Source organism: Chaetomium strumarium (assembly GCF_033439665.1).
Source record: "Chaetomium strumarium strain CBS 333.67 chromosome Unknown B0T15scaffold_7, whole genome shotgun sequence".
NCBI classification, from domain to species: Eukaryota; Fungi; Ascomycota; class Sordariomycetes; order Sordariales; family Chaetomiaceae; genus Chaetomium; species Chaetomium strumarium.
The window spans coordinates 722,884-742,281 of record NW_026944435.1 but is presented as its reverse complement, the minus strand read 5'-3'; the positions used below and the strand labels follow the sequence as shown (position 1 = coordinate 742,281).

Genomic DNA, 19,398 nt, shown 5'->3' with positions numbered 1-19,398 from the left:
AAGCAAGTGCAGTGTCTCGAACAAAATATGTATACTTTGAGAGCCATTACACTGGTTCAGAGCCTAGTGCGGCCTCATGTCTACCTACTAAAGAAACAACTGTGATTATAATCAAACGATATCCAACCCTCCCAGAATTTGCAAGCATTTGCGCCGCCATGTTGTCGTAAAAGTGTAACGATGCCCACCCAAGCTCGTAATGTCATGAATGCCACCCGACTCCAGCTGTACATGCCTGGGTATGCCCGCAGTTATCGATTGCTGATCAGATAAACCTCCCCGGTCTAGATGGAAAGCACGTAATTACCGTGTCCCACCTTGCCAGCCATGAACAGCCCGAGCTCCCTCATGCGCTCAGCGCCCTGTCCGGGAGGCGGCCGTCTTGTTTGCGCCTTCTCTTTCCGCGCTCGGTTGTAGTACTTTTGGTAGAATTTCTCCTTGCGCCGCTGTCGTTTTTGCTCGAGTCCCTTGACGATGTCGATGGCACCGCGAACATGCGCCTCGTTCGTTATGGTACCACCTCTCGGCCTGCGTACCTTGAGATGAGGGATCATGCTAGGTGCCTTGGGAAGGGACTTGGCCTGCATCGGGTGAGGACCGAATGCCAGAGGCTTGAGACCGAGGCCTGCGCAATCATGCACCGGGGAGATGACGGGTAATTTGAGTGCTAGGCGAGGGGGAGCCGGAGACCGCAGTCGGGGAGACCGCTGATCGTACAGCTTCTTAGGAGAGTGACCGCGCGACTTGAGCTTGGGCGGTGGGGAGCGACATCTCTTTGGAGATGGTACAGGCCCCTTCTTGCGGCCCCTGCGGTCACGCTCATGGTGTAGATCTTCAAACTCGCCGTGGAGCCAAAGATGGTCATCGCTCTCGCCATTCCCCTTTTTGTACAGCTCTTCGGCCTCATCCTCGGGATCAGAAGTTGGGAAGCTGGGGTCGATGTCCTGAGGAATGGGCTGCTGCCGCTCACGCCTTCGCCTCTCGACACGCGAGATATAAGCTTCCTCCAAAGGCTTATCCTCATCGAAGGTGCCGCATACAAAATCCGTGCTGTCAGGTAACTCGTGAGTGGCAGGCTGGAGGGAAACAGGACGCGTCTTCGAGCGCTTCTTGCGAGATAGGGCCGACTTGCGATTAGACGACGACGACGAATCCGAGTTCCCGCCCAGTGACGGCCTCCGTGAAAGTGTGGACATTGTGGCAATGCCTGATACGGCCCCGGAAAGAAGAGACCGATAGTGGCCTATGCGAGTAGTCCATAGCACCAGGTCGTCATCCTCATCATCAGACTCGGCAAAACCAAACTCGCTGTCCGTCTTGTAACCATCGGAAGCTTCCTCATCCCAAGCATGTTCTGTGTCGGCACCGTCTTCCAACCCTTCCTCATCCTCGAGGTCGTCGACCTCGTCATCCACATCATCCCCTTCTTCGGCATCCCCAGAATCGTCCTCATCATCCTCATCGTCGATGAGATCTGCCTCGTCAACCTCTTCATCCTCCTCCTCGTCGATTTCTTCTTCAAGTTCCGCCTCTTCCTCAGCTTCCTTGCCCAGCTTTCGAATATCGTTCTCCTTCTTGAGGGTGTCGTTAATCGTGAGCTTCGGCTTCATGGTCGCATCATCACGCCGTATCCAATCCTCCTCCACCGACTCACCGCTGGCAAACTCGTGGAACCGTACGCATTCGCTGTCCAAATCCTTGGAGTCTGCAGTGAGCCACCGCTTGTTCCGAATGGCAACGGGACTGCCGGGGTTCCTGCGGGACGTCGAAGAGCGAAAGGCGCCGATAGTTGACGGGGAACGCGGCTTCTCGAGGGTTGAAGAAGCCTTAGGGGTGCTAGGGCTCGCTTGGGTTGCTCTTGGCACTGGAGTTGGCGGTCGAGCCTCACGTCGCTGCATGTATGCGGTCCGCGGTGGTTGAGGGCATGCAAATCTGATGCAAGTTTTCTTCTGCGCAACTTCGGGCTTTCTCTCGTTCCGGTCGGCTGTGGGCGGCATCGACGTCCTCTCATCAGGCTTCGGCTTAGCTGCACAAGCGAAGGAAATGCAGCGCTTCTTCTCCAGAGCCTGTACAGCGGGGTCCTTTTGCGGCTGCGCACCCTTAGAGTTGGCAGGAGCGAGAGAGACAAACCCGGCATTCGGCAGTCGCGGGCTCGGCGAGCTGGTGCGGGCTGGGGTCGTAATGCCGCTGGTGCAAGTGGAATTGGCGGTTGACGCGCAGCTAGTATTGCTCGTGATAGAGCGTTGCCGACGAAGCTGGCGCAGAGACCCGAGACCGTTGGTGTCGTCGTCCGACTGGCTTTGCAGCCCCTTGGTCAACAGTGACTCATGCTGTTCACTGGCCCGGCGGACAGGCGTGCGTTGAAAATTGGTGGATAGATGCGACATCCGCGCCAGACGATCGGGCGGTTCGTCTGCGTCGGCGCCTGCGTCCTCTTCCACCGACGGTTCTACGTTGGCGGAATGTGCGGCGGTCCATGCCAGGACATTCGAGGTCGCATGATCGCGGGGTGAGTGGTGCTCCATTTGGAGGAACAGCCGTGCGGCCAGCTACTCTACGCTGGTGCTAATAACGCGTCTGACACCTGACAAAGAGTTTTTTGCCGTCCGAGAGGACGCAGAACGGCCCTCGCAGGTCGTGATTTCCAATATCAAGAAACTGAGAAGGTCGTGTCGTGGTGAAGGTCGTAACAGATATGGCGTCCACCTGTGAAGATGTTTTGAAAGCTCGAGTCCGCAACTTGGTCGAGGTATTCGAACTTAAGGCTTGTAACCGGCGTACAAGGTGGTGTCCCTAAGGACCCTATTGCTATAACTGCAAAGCCATCGTGAAGAGCGATATGGTTTTGGAGTCACAGGTCGCTTGTTTGACGATGGGGTTTGTTACAAGAAAGGCCGTCGCCGTCGACCCAAGAAGGCCTCTGTTGCGAGGTCAAGCAAGTTCGGCCTGGTGTGTCGTGGAATGACGTCGAATTGAGAAAATTCTGGATGGTGAATCAGGAGGGTTGCAGAAGATGGGAAGGCAATAAAGCAATGAAGGCTCAGTTAATGCAATCCTCGTGGGAAGGAAAAGCGGCAGAATATCAGGTTTTTAGAGCAGCGGAGTCCTTCAGGGCTGGGTGTGGTCGTGTCGTTGTCGCGAGATGCAATGGAAGAGAGGACATGGTCCGAGGGAATGAGGGACAGGGTGCAACAAGGGCCTCAGAACCGGGGACAAAGCCATCTAACAATTTAGCGAGTGTGAGATTGGGCGGTCAAAGGGTGGGTGGTGAGGTGAGCCTGCGAGCACGACTTTTGTGTGAGTGGAGCAGCCGTGGAGCCGTACTGCGCGCGGGATTTGTTAACGCTGAGGTCACCACGAAAATCAGCCTCTGCAGCTTAAACCCGGGCAAACCCTTGATGTGGCGATAGAAGATCAGCTTGGAACGTACGGGAGTACCTCCCCTAGGTGGGTATGCAGGTAGCGGGATTATACAGTAGTGTTACGGAGTACTGCCACCTTACTGTATGGAATGCGGTCTGCAAAGTAGAGAACCAACTATAAGTCGCCCCCACGTTTGATGAAACCCGGCTATTAAGATATCTTTGGTACTGTAATTGTTCGCAATCATACTGTCCTGCCACGGAGGCTGGCTTTGTAGCCCAGACAGCTCGCACATCATGCTGCGCTGTCTGCCGCGGATGTCCAAGGCGCAGCTTGTGGATCTACTAGCGAACAACGGCCAATGGCCGACTTAGCCCTGCCAGCTCGTTTTCGACCTGGCGTTCTTGATTGGCTTCTCTTTTGTCATCCCAATTGATCTTGGGGCAACGTTTCCATTTTCGTTGATACCGGGGTGTCACAGATCATCAGCCAAGATATTTCATTTTTGAGACCGATTCCGCTCAAAAATCTTCAAGCCACGGACAGAATGAGAGAAAGTCCAACCTGGGCCTCATGCCAACGGGCTTATATGTCCTTGCTGCCGGTGCTTCCTTTGACCACCCGACCACGAGCCCATCCTCTCGTGTAAACAGCCGTCTTCAATGGCAAAGACTCAAAACCCCTCAACTTCAAAGGTGGATATTAGTTGCAGGGGCTGGACTCCACCACCTTAGGTAGGTAGGTAGGTGGTTCTGCAGTCTGCAAGCCACGAAAGAGAAGACAGGCATGGAGGTTATAGGGACTTTTTGCCTGCAGGAGGCTTGCAGTCGACTGATGACAATCTGCTGTGTAACATCTGCCAAGAACAGGGCTTTCGACTCTCATCACTCCTTTGTTGGGGTTGGGAGTAGAAAGCACAGCACCAAGTCGATGGTGAGGGTGAGATGGGTTCCCCCTTACTGTACCGTGTACTCCGTACGTCCTCGGTGCTCACAACATGGCTCACCAAAGCACTACCTACTAGTAAGACGCCGACGAACTACAACATCGTTAGGAGACACTGTTCTCCTCTCTGGGGAGCCGCGGGTCCTGCAGTTGCATACCGACTTGTTGGCCAAATGGCCGACTTCCGGAATGCGGCGGTCCGCTGGACCCCGCTTTTAGTGTTGATGTCGCTCGGTTGCTCGCATGTGAGCCTGCAACCAGTCCGGTACTTCAACATCTGAAGCCCGGTGAATAGTTATCATTTGTAATGGTCATTCTCATGAGTGGTCACACTCCAAATCTCTTCGGTTCAGGTGTCAATGATAGGCACAGACGACCATCGCCTCTCCAGGCCCATTGGTGAAGCGTCATTGCCCGTAGAGCCACTACAGTTCTTTGAGAGGCCGCGGGGATGAGGGCCGTCTCAAGTCGCATCCAACGAGCCTCTTCCCGGGGCGATTCGCGCCAGGGTCCGACTGGTCCGACCCCGCGATCGCCATCGTGGATGAAACGACTCGAGATGACCCCGCATCAAAGGAGCAGTCTCGTGGCGCAGGGTGATTTCGCTGGAACGTTTCGTTCGCAGCGAGCTACACTGGAAACAGGAAGCCGAAGTGCAAGCGTCGTTGATATCTGGGTTGCTCACAGTCTAGCTGCGGCATCCTTGCAGTGGCATGGTTCGGGCAAACACTTCATCGTTGGGGCCTTGTTTGTTACAACTACCTTATCTAGTCGTTCTCCAGGAGGGCGAACAAAGTCGTGCACTAAACCGAGTTTCAATGATAGATTCATTGGAAGAGAAAACGAAGCGAGAAGGGGAGAGAGAGGAGGCAAGAGAAAGCAAAACCAAGAAGGAAAATATAAAGCAAAACATAAAGAAAGAGAAGACGTAGATGAAAAGAAATACTGTGTTAGCAGCTGTATTAGAGCCGTCCTGGCCCCTAGTAAACCGTTGCCTTGCGTGTACGTAGAACTTGGCTCGAGTCTGACTGCGGCAAGATCTATCAAAGAGACCGATGGGGGCTATGCGGCCTTCTCCGGAGGCTTGGGCATTGTTTGTTCTACGTTTATTATTAGCCCGAGTTTATACTCGGGAGCAATATACGAGACATGTCCCGGGCTCTCTGTCTTTCGCAGCTTTTGGTTTGTCTTCCCCATTGCTGGTGTTTCAGTGGGGTCGGCGCCCAGGTGATATCCTCATGCGTTTCCATTTTGACTGAAATCACGGAGGCCGAAGATGATCATCCAAGGTGTTTGGCATCATGTTGTCGGCAATCGTAAAGTGATGTCGAGTATGTATCGTATTGTACATCTACGTACAACACGGAAGTACATACGTAGGTAGGTACAAACGATCCCGGGCTGATTGGGAACCATGCAGGACGGCCAGGCAGAGAGTATACTAGTACTGTAACAGACTATTGGGTTCTTGCAAAACCGCAGTATATGGGCCCTCGCATTAAACTAACTGCGATGCATGTGGTGGACTTCATGCCAGGTATCAAGAAACTGAAAGTTGGCTCTTGCAAGTTGCACGCGGGCTTGCCGGGTTGAGATGCTCAGCGCTGAGCGCTGACCTCCAACTTGGGATTGTGTTGGGCCTGCAGGGCTTGGCAGACAAGGACCGCACATACTTTATTCCGCTGAGCTGCCCGGAGAATTCCGGTTAACTAAGCTAAGCGATTCTGGGTCCGCCGCCAAATCTGCTCCGACGACGAACGACTGGCCTCGCCGACGACCTGCACTCAATTGAGACCGCAAACCACCATGAACTCCCTCCGCATTGCTCGTGCGGCTCTTCGGGCGCGACCGGCGGCCCTTCGCGTCCCCCTCCAGCGCAGAGGCTATGCCGAGGCCGTCTCAGACAAGGTGCGTCTTGCATCCATCATTGCGCTCTTCGAATACCCTAACGTATTGTAACAGATCAAGCTCAGCTTGTCGCTCCCTCACCAGGTACGTGGTGGAATTGCGGCTGTGGCTTACGGCGAACCCCGACAGCAACCGTGCAGACGACAGGCCAATGTTCACCCAGGCTAAATGTTTATTCCCGCATCTAGGCCATCTACCAGTCCCAAGATGTCGTCCAGGTCAACATTCCCGCCGAGTCGGGCGAGATGGGCGTCCTCGCCAACCATGTGCCGTCAATCGAGCAGCTGAAGCCCGGCGTCGTCGAGGTTATTGAGGAGAACGGCAACAACAAGCGGTTTTTCCGTATGTCCCCGAGATGATGTTCCCCAACGGAGAGCACGAGGCTTACGCAAGAGCATTGCAGTTTCCGGTGGCTTCGCTGTCGTCCAGCCCAAGTCGGCCCTGAGCATCAACGCCGTTGAAGGGTACCCTCTGGAGGACTTCAGTGCCGAGGCCGTCAAGGCCCAGATCGCCGAGGCGCAGAAGGTTGTGAGCGGTGGTGGCAGCGAGCAGGATATTGCGGAGGCTAAGATTGAGTTGGAGGTGAGCTCGCATCGCAAAGGTGTTCCGGCAGTCGCTAACTTTGGCACAGGTTCTCGAGAGCTTGCAAGCTCACCTGAAATGATGTATGAAAGCCGATAAACCCGCCCTGTAGTATACCAAGATCCCCTAGCTCAAGACCCATTTCGGAGCACCTTGCTCTGAGACCCTTTTTAACAGACATGTTTCTCCTGTCATTGGTCAGGTAGTTGGTGGTGCCGGTAGTGACTGCTGTCCTTGTATGCCCTCATGGCCACGACCAAATCAGCTGGTAGTCTGCAAGTACGCAGTCGCAGCCCTGAAGCTTAAGCCAAAGTCCGAAGGATTCATTCGCCGCCGGGAACTTCATTGCTAGCAGGCTCGTTGGTTCAGCTAAACTCTTTATCGCTTAGGCCACCGTTATAAGCGTCCTCTGGAGCACATCATACCAGTCACTCAGAAGGATCCGCCAGTGGGATGTACCCTCCCACACATAAAGAAGCAGAACTCTATCGCCGCGGGCAACGGCGACAACCTTTCGATTCAAGCATTCAGGGGCCAATGCTCAAGCAAAAACGATCTCAACCATCCCACGACCTTCCAGGCGACAACTAAGATCGTTACTACAACCTTTAGGACACCCTGCCGCCAGGGCAAGAGAAATCAAATCTGCAGTTAGCCTCTCTTCTCCGCCTTACTTCGCGATGCAAATAGCGAGCAGGTTCGTACCCGTCTCTAAACCAATGAGCCGAGACACCTCTTACGTGCCAACAATTGGCAACAAAAGACCACCCGAAGACCAGGTATCTCGGGCGTCACTGGTCATCAAGTACAACGATGTCTCATAGACTCAGCAGCGCGAACGACACAGCCCGAACTCCAGCGAGTGAATACTTCAAAGACCCCAAGCTTTGTGAAAGATCGGTCGTCCATCACGGCTGTGTCTTGTCTCCGGGTCTCTTTCGGCAGCTTCCTCGGCGGCATCAATGGCGCCGGGGATCTGTCCGGGACGTCGATGGACTCGGAGGGGCACGTGCGAGGGTTCCGCTTGGTTTTGGCGATGTTTGCTCTTAGGCTCCGGCTTTGGTGACAGTCGTGGATACCGCCTCATATGGCCGGCGTTCTGAAAGCCGGCTACGCCTTCGTGAGGTGAGCGAGAGAATGAGGTGGGTTGCTTGATTCTGCCGTCTCATTGACGTTGTGTATACTTGCCTCCCAATAGCTTTGGGTTCAAACAGGCAAAGTCAAAGCTCGAGATGGCTAGAACGAGTGGAAGCTTTCGAGGTACGGACTTGGAGGGAAAGCGACTCCAAAGATCGGGTACACCATGGTGGGGATAGCGGAAGTAATCGAAGTCGTGGCGAGCCATACATAAAGGATAAGGATTGCTCGACGCCAAACTGAGCTTTTCAAGCTCGCAGGTAACTGATCTTACACTAGGTAGACTTGAGTAAGGACCGTTGTTGTCTGTACCTACCAGCTATTGTACAACCTGAAGTACATACTAACCTAATTGCCAAGCATGGCGGCGCGGAACAATGTGGAGCCGAGGACGGTGAACTGGTGCAGGTGCCCTGCCCATGGGATGCGAAAGCACATTTGACACACCTCGACACCCATCTCATCCACAATCATTCTATTTTCTGCTCTTACCGACCGCTAGAACATGGCAGCTTGGGGTGAACTCCTGCAACGGGCCCTCCTTACGCTGTCAAGCGTCACACCGGCGCAATGGTGCCAGGGCTTTTTTCTCCTCGCCGCCGGAGGCGTGATGGCGGTGGCAGTGATGCCGCGTGATGCAAAGACCCTCCTGGTTGACTACGGCGCTCGCAAAGCTCACAAACCGTCAGCAGACAGGCCGTCTCCAAGCCCTTCGCAGCATGACGGCTGGCTGCTTTCGCTCATCGACGCTGTCACATCCTGGACGCAGGTGCCTCACTCATGGTTCAGCGCCTTCTATGTTGTGTCTCTGGCATGTTCAGTCTTTTGGCTTGTCCAGTACCTTGGCCACGGAGCTGTGTTACAATCCATTGCATCCAGCCAGGCATCACTCCATGAGCCAACTTCCACCCTGGCTCAGGTCGCCTTAGGTTGGTTGATGATGTTTCTCCAAGCGACCAGGCGCGTCTATGAGCATGTGACTGTCATCAAACCGTCCAAGTCCACCATGTGGATCGTCCACTGGCTACTCGGCCTTTTATTCTATCTCTTCATCAGCGTATCCGTCTGGGTAGAGGGATCGGGTATGTCTTCCGCCCTGACGATGGGCCACGAAAGATGGGTAGCTGACCGTAGCACAGGTGCCATCTCGAACCTCCGAGCTGGACGCACAGACGACGCTCAATCCCTGTGGAAGATGGCTGTCGCGATTCCTGCATTCCTGTTCGCCTGGGTCAACCAGTACAGGTGTCACAAGCACCTCGCTGGGCTGAAGAAGTATTCGTTGCCGGAAGACGGAATGTTCCGCTACTTCATCTGCCCCCACTACACGTGCGAGTGCCTGCTCTACTTCTCCATGGCCGTCGCCACAGCCCCCACCGGGGCGTGGTGCAATAGGACGCTACTGTGCGCCCTGGTCTTCGTTACAGTCAACCTCGGAGTCACAGCATCGGGCACCCGTAAGTGGTACGCCGAGAAGTTCGGCATGGGCCCGGTTGCGAGCAAGTGGAGCATGATTCCCCTCGTTTTCTGACGGCATTTTCCGACCCAGCGGCCGGATATCACTCATAGTCGCTTGAAGAGGGGCCCGAGCTTGGTACCGAGCCTTGATACCTTCAGCACATCGCGATAGGTGAGGCTGGTGCGCGTCTCCCGCTGGTTGACGCCATCGGTATAAAGCGAGGGCGAGCGCAATAGGTGCCAGTTTGCGATGGTCCGCTCCGAAAGGTCTATATCCGCTGAGATCGGCTCGATGCCGTGAAGGTACTCAGAATAGAGAGCTGCTGTCGTGATCAGGAGACTGCGCGGCTCTTGCAAGATTCTCCACACGGGTTCCGGATCCAGCGCCCCGTCCTCCTTGTTTTTGTGCAAGTTGAGGCATAGGCTCGAGCCTAGACTCACAGTGCAGACCACAGGGTAGTAGGCGGCCCCGTCCTTGTGCGGCATGATTCCTGTGTTCGGGGGGTATTCGTTGATGAGTACGTGGTTCGGGCGGAGGTGAGGACTGCCGGCGAAGATGTTCGGCTCGTCGTCCGAGAGGGGGATCGAGAGGATGCGTGACACGACGGGGTTTTCTAGCCAGTCGGGCAACGGTGCAGCATCGAGCAGTGTGTCTTTGACGAGGTCCGAAGGCCATGTCTGCAGCCGGCGATGCGTGAGTTGCCTCCATCTTGCCTTGGGCGCCGTCTCGACCTTTGCGTCGTTTCGGTTAGAAGTTCAAATCATTTAGTTAGAATCGGCGCGTGTCGAGCTACCTTATGCAAGATCGTTTGCTCTTCTTCCTCGGTAAGGAAGTTTGCGATGTAGTACGCCGCCGGCGGGGAGCGGCGATTCGACAAGTCTCCAGCGACGGCGGCAAGTTGACTTGCGCAGGGACCGAGTTCATTATGTCTGAAAGTCCTTCTCCTCACTACGCGGGCGCTGTTTGGTCGTCACCACCCCCGGTTCAGCCGAGGGGCGGAGCATTCAGCGCTGCAGCAGAGAAAGTAGTGGGAGACGCTGACAGCGGTTCCATTGGCAAGCGGCACCGGGAATGGAAATTGGTGAGGAGCAAGGCTGGCAAGGAGGTGGCCCACAACAAACGCGCAGAGCGGGCACACAGACAGACCAGGCTACACGACCGGACGGAGCCAACCAAGGACCGAACAGGAGCAATGAGACTTCGAGAAGGCGTTCTCGAAGGCCCAGTATGTTCTGGTGGTGAGACATCGCGGTTTGTCGAAGCCTGAAGAAAACACGATTTGCAAATCTTTTCTGGACGCTGCCACCGGGAATTCTGCAATTCCCGTCATCTAGTGTGCCTATCACAGTAAAGTACAGGGAGCTAGCACCAGGCAGCAGCAGCCCCCGGGCCCGGAGTCACACAGTGCAAAGGCTCCTGTTGAGCTTCATTCCGCGCCCAGCTTGTAAGGAACCTTGAAATGCGCCGTCGGCTTGCGAAGGGCCATGCAGACTGAAGAGACGCCCCTTGCCCTTGCCCTTGCGGCCTTGCCCCATCCAAGACCGCTAACTAGCCCTGGCACCCTGGTCCGTCGCGTTGGAATACCTAAGCAACTGTCGCCCGCCGTACTCGTAGCTGGCCAATCGCTGTTGTTGGTGGCGATCATCAGTCTTCCACACGATCTGGAACTCGCCCAGCTCCGCCTATCCCAGCCGGTTTTCTGAGGCCTGTGGCAGGTGCGACCAGTTGATCGATGGCGACCAGTCGTGTCCCGACGCCTCCTCTCGCGAAACACTCTCTATTCCGCAACAAGCAATCCACAGCCATCTCTAACGGCAGCTTGTATCATCAGTATATCGTGTTGCAGCCATTTTCTCAGACGCCTTTCTCCCTCGGACGACTCGGTCCTCTTTGACTCATTTTTCTCATCGTTTGTTCGTCGCCGCGCCGCCTTTTCTCACCCGCGGTCCCTGGTTGCTGTGGTTGCTGGGTTCCTGGACTAGTTTTTCGGACACGGAACGGCTGTGCGGGTCTGTCCCAGATTCTTACCACCAACAAAGCCCCTAACTTTCTCAATCCCCTCGATCTCGGGTTGTCTGGCGCATCAATTCTGTTGACTCGAATCAATCGCCTCTCACCCCCGGTCCGTCTTGTTAAGTCCAGGCTACTCTAGCAGCGACCAGGATGGTGCAAAACGGTAGTTTTTCTTCGAATTAAATGACATGGATGCGCAGAATGCTGCTGAGCCCGCCTCCACGAAGCTTGCTGCTTCTCCCAAGCGGCCGGGCAGCGACACCGATCATCCCAGGGCTCCCACCGTGACCAAGACGTCCCACCCCGCCAAACCCGAACTATCCCTCAAGGACAACAGACTGAGTGCTTCGGGACGTCGTCCAAGCGATGAAGATGGCGGGGCCGATGGCAACTCTGATGCCGAGACGATAGTGCTGCCGGGCAAAGACGGCCATTCGCCGTCGAAAGTGCGCAGGATCATCAAGCATGAGAAGAACGACACGGAAGACGGCCCATCATTGGCGTCAAGCCGTAAGCATTCTAATTTGAAGCTGGACCGAGAGGGTGACAGGGCCGAAAAGGGTGACAAAATCGACCGTGCCGAGAAGGTGGAGAGATCGGTGTCGGTTACCGGGACTGCGCCGAATGAAAACATTGCATTGCTCGCCAGCAAGAAGAAGAAGCATTCGGATAAGACCAAGAGCAAGGACGGGTCCAATGACCTCAGCTCTGCACCCGGATCTCCACCTCAGCCCCAGCGTCGCCGCCGCTCGTCGAATGACCCAAAATCGGATCCCGACACCGCGCCTGCGGAATCGGTCAAAGCCATGGTCAAGGACAAGCTCAAGTCACCCGACAAGGTGGTGCCTCACAAACGGAAGGCGCCCAGGCCCGACTCTGACGACGAAGCGGAGAATCGGAAGATCCGCCGACAGCGCACCTCTGGTTCTGGCCTCGACGCGTCTCGGAAACCACACCCTCCTCCTAAACCCCATCATCACGAGGCGCAGTCTTCAACGCGCACTCGGTCGATTTCTCCACACTCTCGAGCCCATCGTCGAAGCATCTCGACGCAGCTCCCAGCTCACTCTTCTAATAACGGGCTCGGCCAAAAGAAGAAGCGGATACCAGCTCCGCTCCAGTCGGCCGACTATCACTCTGACGAGTCGTCAGCCAGCAACAGCCCACATCCGCGCAGCTCCAAGATACGTGGCTTGGCAACTCCCGCTCATGCCGAGTCTACCGTCTCTCCTGCCAAGATGGCTCCGCACAAGAAGCACCTGGATGCGCACGGTCAAACCTTCCTTGCCAGGGCTTGCGCCAAGGGCGAGTACCAAATAGCGAAGCAGCGGTTACAGGAACGTCCGGAGGACATCAATGTGGCCGATTATGCCGGCAACACGCCGCTCCAGATCGCCGCACTTAATGGCTACGATGATATTGTCCGGCTTCTTGTGGATGCTGGGTGTAATCTCGACTGCGTCAACAACGACAAAGACACGCCTTTGTTAGATGCCGTAGAGAACGGTCATCTAGACGTGGTCAAAATTCTGCTCGATGCTGGCGTGAATCCTCGCAAGGCCAACGCGTACGGGCAAGAGCCGATCGACAGGGTGAATGATGAACTCGACTATGCGGACGAGATTAGACGAGCCCTGCAGGAGGCCAAGCAGAAAATGGGCGAGCGACGACGAACCTCTGAGGAACATCATCCGGATCCGGCGGATACCCGTTCCTCGCATGGGCCCGACAGCCCCCGGAGATCGCCAGGAGCATCGAGCTCCATCCACGCGGGTGGCGGTCGAAGGGCTGGGACGGTCCGTGCAACGAAAACCAGCAATCATCTGCTGTACATGCCCATGGATGACAAGACTCTGCGTGCGGCGGCTGCCCGTGGTGACGAGGAGACTGTTACGCGCATTCTTCAAGTCAGAGAGAACTTTGACGACCCCGAGTCTATGGTTGCGGCCGCCAGAGGAGGCCACGACATCGTCATGCAGCTCTTGTTGGCCTTAGGAAGGGCCAATCCAGATCCTCCGCCTATCCCAAACCCGAACAGCGAGTACACGACTCCCATGTTGGCTGCAATTGGTCAGGAAAACATCAAGGTCGTCAGGCTTCTTCTTGATCAGACCGATTTCGATCCCACGCGACGTATCAAGGGGGAAACATACTACGAGATCGCGAGGAGACGACGGGGTCCGAACTGGATGGAGGAAGAGCACATGTTGAAGGATGCTTTTGACGAGTATAAGAAGACGCACAAGGAGACTTCCAAAACCCGGTCTCCCGGCCGCCGAGAGCAGGACCGCGAACCGAAACGCAGGATCGATGTCAGGAGGGAGGAGAGTGTGAAAGGCCACAAGAGGAGGGCATTGAGCCCGCTGGGAGAGCCTAGAAACCGCATTACCAATATATCCACGAGTCCCAAGGAGAGGCGGCGCGCGAGCTCAATCGCCACCCATCAAGATGACCAAACTTCACCAAAACGGGGCCCCGGACGGCCGAAGAAAGAGGACCGTATTCCGACAATTGCAATTTCCGACCGCGAGGCCTCACCGGTTGGGAAGCCTACGACCAAGGTGAAGCGCGCAGAGTCGGATCTTACAGGAATATCTTCTGAAGGGGAGACGGTCAAACCGAGACGGAAGAAGTTGGTGTCCGGCCGGGAGCTCAAGGGCGAGCGAGAGAGGGAGCGGGAGAGGCAGCGGCGCCCCAGCCTGACGTCGAATGCTTCTTCGTTAAAGGAACCATCCAGCCCTCGCGAAGAATTCGAGAAGAGGCAAAAGATCGAAAAGTACCATGACAGGGCAAGGATCCTAAAAAGAGATGAATCCCGCGATAGACTCTCCGTCTCGGGCGAGAGCACCGGCAAGCGATACAGATCGAGTGCAACGCCTCCGCACCTGGGACTGACAGAAAAGGATGATGTCGATGTCTCAGCCAAGAGGCGACGCCTGGATACCCACGCTAAGGATAAGCGACCAAAGTCTAGTCAGTCCGACGATAGATTCCTCAAAGCATCCTTACCTCGAGACCCCTCCTCCGGCTCAGCCGCTGGCCAACGACCCCTGTCCAAGTCGCGAGATGAAGAAGATCGAAGGCTCACTTCGAAGCCCGCGAAGGCAGGTACCCTTCTTCATCAGGGGCGTCGGGAATCTGGGAAGTCTGTTTCCTCCGACGGCAGTATTCATGTTAAATCAGAGGACCTGGATGTCGAGATGTCTAACGCCGTCGCGCCCGTGGACAATAGCCTAGATACCCTGCCTCGCGATTGCCAAGAACAAAGTGGGAAAGAAGATGTTATAAAGGTACCTGCGCTGCATCATAACAAAGTGGAAGAGGAAAAGCGTATACAGTCAGAATCTGAAGCACGGGCCCGGGAGGCAAGGAGAAGGGATCAAGAGAAGCAGCGTCGGGATGATGAAGAGAAGGAGAAGGAACGGCTCCGGCGTGAAGAGGAAGCCAAGAGAGTTGCTGAGGCAGAAGCTCGGCGACGTGAAGCAGAGGAGCAGCGGCAGAAGGAGGAGGAAGAGCGGAAGCGGAAGGAGGAAGAGGCGCGAAGGAGACGGGAGGAACAAGAGCGTCAGCAGCGAGAGGAGGAGGAGGAGCGACGACGATTGCAGGACGAGGAGAGAAAGAGGCTTGAGGAAGAGGAAAAGAGGCTTGAGGAAGAGGAGAGGAGGAGACAGGAGGAAGCGCGAAGGCAGAAGGAGGAAGAAGAGCGCAAGAGGCGAGAAGAGGAAGAGCGGCTGCGTCGGGAGCAGCTCGAGCGCGAAGCAGCTGAGGAGGCTCGACGTAAACGTGACGAGGAGGAGAAGAAAGAACAAGAGCGCAAGGAGCGCGCTCTCCGGGAGGAAATGGACCGCAGACGAGCCGCGCGGGAGGCCGAACGACAGCGCATCCATCTTGAGCAGGAGCGTGCCCGTCTGGCCAGGTTGCCGCCTGTCCTGCGTTGGCTTGATGGCGCCGATAATCCGAAGCTGCCCGAGGTTGCCGAGAAGTTCAGCATCATGCAGGGGGTCAGATATGATTGCATCAATCCGGCAGCAAACGGTACCCGCGACGGCAGGGAACAGTGGCTGCTCAACACGCAGGTTGCGCTTCTCCTTGGAGAGAAAGATCTTCAACTCTCGCGATGTAAGTTCCGCTCTTCAAGCGAACCCAACTTGAGCTTTTGCTAATGGTGCTGCACAGATACGGCCTGGACTCGGATACCTGTGTCGCCCATCGCGAAGCGTGTCATTTGGCGGCTTGAGTCTGACCGCTACGCGCTGACAACGCCCCGGCTTTTTGAGCTCGGCAGCCAGCTTCCCGACTACTATCGAGGGAACGACCCCGCCCGGATGGGTTATCGGATGCTCGAGGGGCTTAGAGCAGAGGCGTGGGAGAAGTTTTCTGCTATGGATATGTTCTTTGTCAAAGTGAGCGCCTATACAACCCCACTTCCTCAACCTTTTGCTCCGTCTCTAACTATTCCAGGCGTCCGATTTCTTATACATCATCCCTACGATACAGCACCTTCGCAACGTCAAACTCACGATCGCTTATTGCGAAATACCTGACGACGAGACGCAGTACGTAAGTTGGACGCCTCACAAGAAGTGGAGGGATGACCCGGAGACGAACGGCTTCCACGGGTTTGCGCCAAGCAACAAGCATTACATCAACGGCGAACTCGTCTCTGAAGACAAGCCAAGACTGAGAGAGGCGAGCACATCGCCTTTCCCGACACAACGAATTTCCCGCCGCGGCCTTGTTGCGACATTCCGTGATGACCCAGCCTATCGCGGGCTCTCTAGGGAGCGAGGCGCCGACAACTCCGTAGTTGACGGAGATTCGTCTCTCTTACCAAACGGAGTGCACTCGTCCCCGACGAGTGGGTCGCCGCATGCGCTGACAGCGTCTGTCGACGGCCTGAGATCGCCGACATTGAATACGACTCAGCCAGCTTTCGTGACGGCGGCGGTCAGAGCGGTAACCGACGGGGCCGGGAACCAACCGATCTCTCCGTCTTCTGAGGCCGGACCTGGGCAGGCTCGGCCCCTGGTTAATGGCCTCCATGGCACGCTGAACAGCGCCGAATAAAGGAGCGCTATGGGGAACACTCAGGTGGGGCCTGCAGCTTGCCATGCAAACAATCCAAACCTATCACATGGGTAGAGGCCGCTCTCCTGGGCTCTACCTAAACTTGGCCTTGAAGAAGAGGGCTCCGACCCAGCCAACCGACCACAATCCTTTCGCCAACGAGGGCGCCGCAGTCCTTCTGCGGACCCAACACATCCGCATTCGCCTACGCAGTCGCCAACAGCCCCGAACCAACCGGGGCAACTTCCTGCTCACCAATCGACCTTTCTGCCCAGCAACGTCCTAGAGAAACCCTCATAAATGACGGTAAACGGGATCTGTGTGCTCCACAGTTAGAGCGAGCACAATTGTTGGAGTCATGTCATGGATCATCGTATGTTGGTTCCTTCACGGAAGATTCAGGGGCATTGGGGAATGTATGAAGACTCGGCTCATGGCTTTGTGGGCGGGAATTCTAAGATGTACTGTACATAACATAAAGTGTATACAATACCGCGCGCAGTGAATGGCGTTCAATCCTTACTGGTCTGCGAAAGTTTGTCTATACACTTGTACTGCGTTGTATACATGTATGCCCCTGTTATAAGCCCGCTCTTGCATCGACGTCCGATGGCGGGGCATTGTTCGGGCCGCCCCGTTCGAATTTGCCCCCACATTGAAATTCCCAACTTCGAACTTGGAACGACATCGAATTTCAAGTTGAACTTCGCCAACTCTACATCTGCTTCCAGCGCCATCTCCCGACCCCAAGGAAAGACATTACGACGATCCAGCAGGAACCCAACGACACCGTGACCATGGCGACCACAGTAGACAAGGTACGTTGAAACGTCCCGATTGTTGGCAGCAAAGTAACTGCCTTCGTACTGACGAGTTGCTACAACAGATCAAGGAGATCGAGACCGAAGTATGTCTGCCCTTTTGCGCCCGGAAACGAGGACAACGGACCCTAACGATTCATCTCTTTGCGGCAGATGGCTCGGACTCAAAAGAACAAAGCTACATCGTATCATCTTGGCCAGCTCAAAGCTAAGCTCGCCAAGCTGAAGCGCGAGCTCCTGACCCCGTCCGGCGGCGGCGGCGGCGGTGGCGCAGGCTTCGATGTCGCCCGCACAGGAGTTGCCAGCATTGGTTTCATCGGCTTTCCCTCTGTCGGCAAGAGCACGCTCATGAGCCGGCTGACGGGGCAGCACTCAGAGGCGGCCGCGTACGAGTTCACAACCCTGACCAGCGTGCCCGGGCAGGTCATATACAACGGCGCGCCACTGCAGATCATCGACTTGCCCGGTATTATCGAGGGTGCGAAGGACGGCCGTGGTCGTGGCCGGCAGGTCATTGCCGTAGCCAAGACGTGCCACTTGATCTTTATTGTGCTGGACGTCAACAAACCGCTGACGGATAAGAGGATTATCGAGAGTGAGTTGGAAGGGTTTGGGATTAGGATCAATAAGGAGCCGCCGAATATCACGTTCAAGAAGAAGGACAAGGGCGGGTTGAATATCACCAGCACGGTACCGCTTACCCATATCGATCAAGATGAGATCCGGGCGGTCATGAGCGAGTAAGTGTGCGACACTGCTTCCACTTCGTAAGGTGCTGGAGTGTGTTGACGCTTGGCACAGGTACAAGATCAGCTCGGCAGACATTGCTATCCGCTGCGACGCCACCATCGACGACTTGATTGATGTGCTCGAGGCCAAAAGTCGCAGCTATATTCCGGTGATTTACGTGCTCAACAAGATCGACAGCATCAGCATCGAGGAGCTCGATCTACTCTACCGCATCCCGAACTCGGTGCCCATCAGCTCAGAGCATGGGTGGAACATCGACGAGCTGATGGAGGCCATGTACGCCTAACCCCCCCCAACTCTGCTACTTACAGTCTGGGCGGACAGTCGCTGACACCAGAAAGGTGGGAGAAACTAAAACTCGTCCGGGTGTACACCAAGCCGAAAGGCAAGATGCCGGACTACTCGGCCCCTGTCGTGCTGCGCTCGACGAAATGCACAGTCGAGGATTTCGTGAGTGACCCATTCGTCCGCCGCGTCGATCGTGGGTCGATACCAGACGCTGACTTCATCCAGTGCAACGCCATCCATCGGAGTATCGTTGAGCAATTTAAGGTGGCCATCGTCTACGGCAAGTCGGTCAAGCACCAACCACAACGGGTGGGTCTCTCACATGAGCTGGCAGACGAGGATATCGGTAAGTCGACTCCATTGAATTTGAGATTTATAACCCGGATATCCCCACTCGTTCTGTCTATTCCGGGTTACTGAGCTATGTCCACCATAGTCACGATCGTCAAACGGTAAAGTCTCTTGAGACACGATCCTACCGGTCCGGCTTCACGCGGGGATGCCCTCAGTGCATCACTTGCCGGGTCCAGCCAAACATGCGGTACGCCGAGCCCATGCCCAAAGGACAAACGATATCAACCCGCTTTGTGTGATGTCGACACGGCCGCGACACACCCAAACGCTGGTAAGACCAGGAGAGGTGGCTCCGTCCTTTTGTATCGCGTCCGAAGTTACCCGCAGTGCTCTGCCAGGTCCGGATCGCATCGGGGGACCGGTGATGCTTCAATGGGCTGGGGATGGATGGGGGTGCCGGGGAGTCAGGAATTGCAGCGAAGGAAGGGATAGGGGAAGCTGGCAGGCTCGCTGACAGGTTCGATGTCCGCCATGACAGATACCGTTCTTCCCTTACGACGCACAACTTGGAGCATATGCGGCATATACTTCACGTAGATCTCTGAGAGGCAATGAAGAAGAAGAAGAAGCTGCTACAAAGGTTTCGATCAGTTCCACGAGGCTACAAGGACTTGGTGCCTCTCCGTACTCTTGGTAAGGGATGGCCGAGCCGAGCCGGGGCCGGTGGTGGAAGCCTCAGAGCCCGCTGTGTAAGCGCGAAGCTAACATGAG

At 55.8% G+C, this 19,398-nt stretch overlaps 6 protein-coding genes across 6 annotated transcripts; 4 read left to right on the top strand and 2 right to left on the bottom strand.

The window, feature by feature from the left end:
* Window positions 1-194: 194 nt before the first annotated feature.
* Window positions 195-2,756, bottom strand: B0T15DRAFT_293927 (uncharacterized protein). The gene has a single exon (XM_062863740.1). The coding sequence runs from the start codon at window positions 2,523-2,525 to the stop codon at window positions 285-287; it is 2,241 nt and encodes a 746-aa protein (XP_062717920.1). The 5' UTR covers window positions 2,526-2,756; the 3' UTR covers window positions 195-284.
* A 3,358-nt stretch (window positions 2,757-6,114) lies between these two features.
* Window positions 6,115-6,880, top strand: B0T15DRAFT_487369 (ATP synthase delta chain mitochondrial precursor; the record flags this gene model as incomplete). Its single annotated transcript, XM_062866430.1, has 5 exons — window positions 6,115-6,216; window positions 6,271-6,300; window positions 6,405-6,558; window positions 6,620-6,798; window positions 6,848-6,880. The coding sequence occupies 5 exons, from the start codon at window positions 6,115-6,117 to the stop codon at window positions 6,878-6,880; spliced, it is 498 nt and encodes a 165-aa protein (XP_062717919.1).
* A 1,499-nt stretch (window positions 6,881-8,379) lies between these two features.
* B0T15DRAFT_293824 (uncharacterized protein) lies at window positions 8,380-9,482 on the top strand. The gene is made up of 2 exons (XM_062863739.1): window positions 8,380-9,017; window positions 9,075-9,482. Exons 1-2 carry the CDS (start codon window positions 8,441-8,443, stop codon window positions 9,464-9,466), a joined length of 969 nt encoding a protein of 322 aa, XP_062717918.1. The 5' UTR covers window positions 8,380-8,440; the 3' UTR covers window positions 9,467-9,482.
* A 16-nt stretch (window positions 9,483-9,498) lies between these two features.
* Window positions 9,499-10,641, bottom strand: B0T15DRAFT_487367 (uncharacterized protein; the record flags this gene model as incomplete). The annotated part of the gene is made up of 3 exons (XM_062866429.1): window positions 9,499-10,125; window positions 10,188-10,273; window positions 10,575-10,641. 3 exons carry the CDS (start codon window positions 10,639-10,641, stop codon window positions 9,499-9,501), a joined length of 780 nt encoding a protein of 259 aa, XP_062717917.1.
* A 954-nt stretch (window positions 10,642-11,595) lies between these two features.
* On the top strand, window positions 11,596-16,474 carry B0T15DRAFT_496607 (uncharacterized protein; the record flags this gene model as incomplete). The annotated part of the gene is made up of 3 exons (XM_062867188.1): window positions 11,596-15,526; window positions 15,584-15,810; window positions 15,869-16,474. 3 exons carry the CDS (start codon window positions 11,596-11,598, stop codon window positions 16,472-16,474), a joined length of 4,764 nt encoding a protein of 1,587 aa, XP_062717916.1.
* A 797-nt stretch (window positions 16,475-17,271) lies between these two features.
* On the top strand, window positions 17,272-18,789 carry B0T15DRAFT_496606 (P-loop containing nucleoside triphosphate hydrolase protein; the record flags this gene model as incomplete). Its single annotated transcript, XM_062867187.1, has 7 exons — window positions 17,272-17,292; window positions 17,361-17,381; window positions 17,449-18,035; window positions 18,097-18,321; window positions 18,387-18,495; window positions 18,559-18,679; window positions 18,770-18,789. The coding sequence occupies 7 exons, from the start codon at window positions 17,272-17,274 to the stop codon at window positions 18,787-18,789; spliced, it is 1,104 nt and encodes a 367-aa protein (XP_062717915.1).
* Window positions 18,790-19,398: the final 609 nt, after the last annotated feature.

Coding starts and splice junctions, on each gene's coding strand:
- B0T15DRAFT_293927 (XM_062863740.1), bottom strand. CDS start 2,525: ATGGAGCACCACTCACCCCGCGATCATGCGACCTCGAATGTCCTGGCA.
- B0T15DRAFT_293824 (XM_062863739.1), top strand. CDS start 8,441: ATGGCAGCTTGGGGTGAACTCCTGCAACGGGCCCTCCTTACGCTGTCA. Junction 9,018..9,074: donor CGTCTGGGTAGAGGGATCGG/GTATGTCTTCCG, acceptor ACCGTAGCACAG/GTGCCATCTCGAACCTCCGA.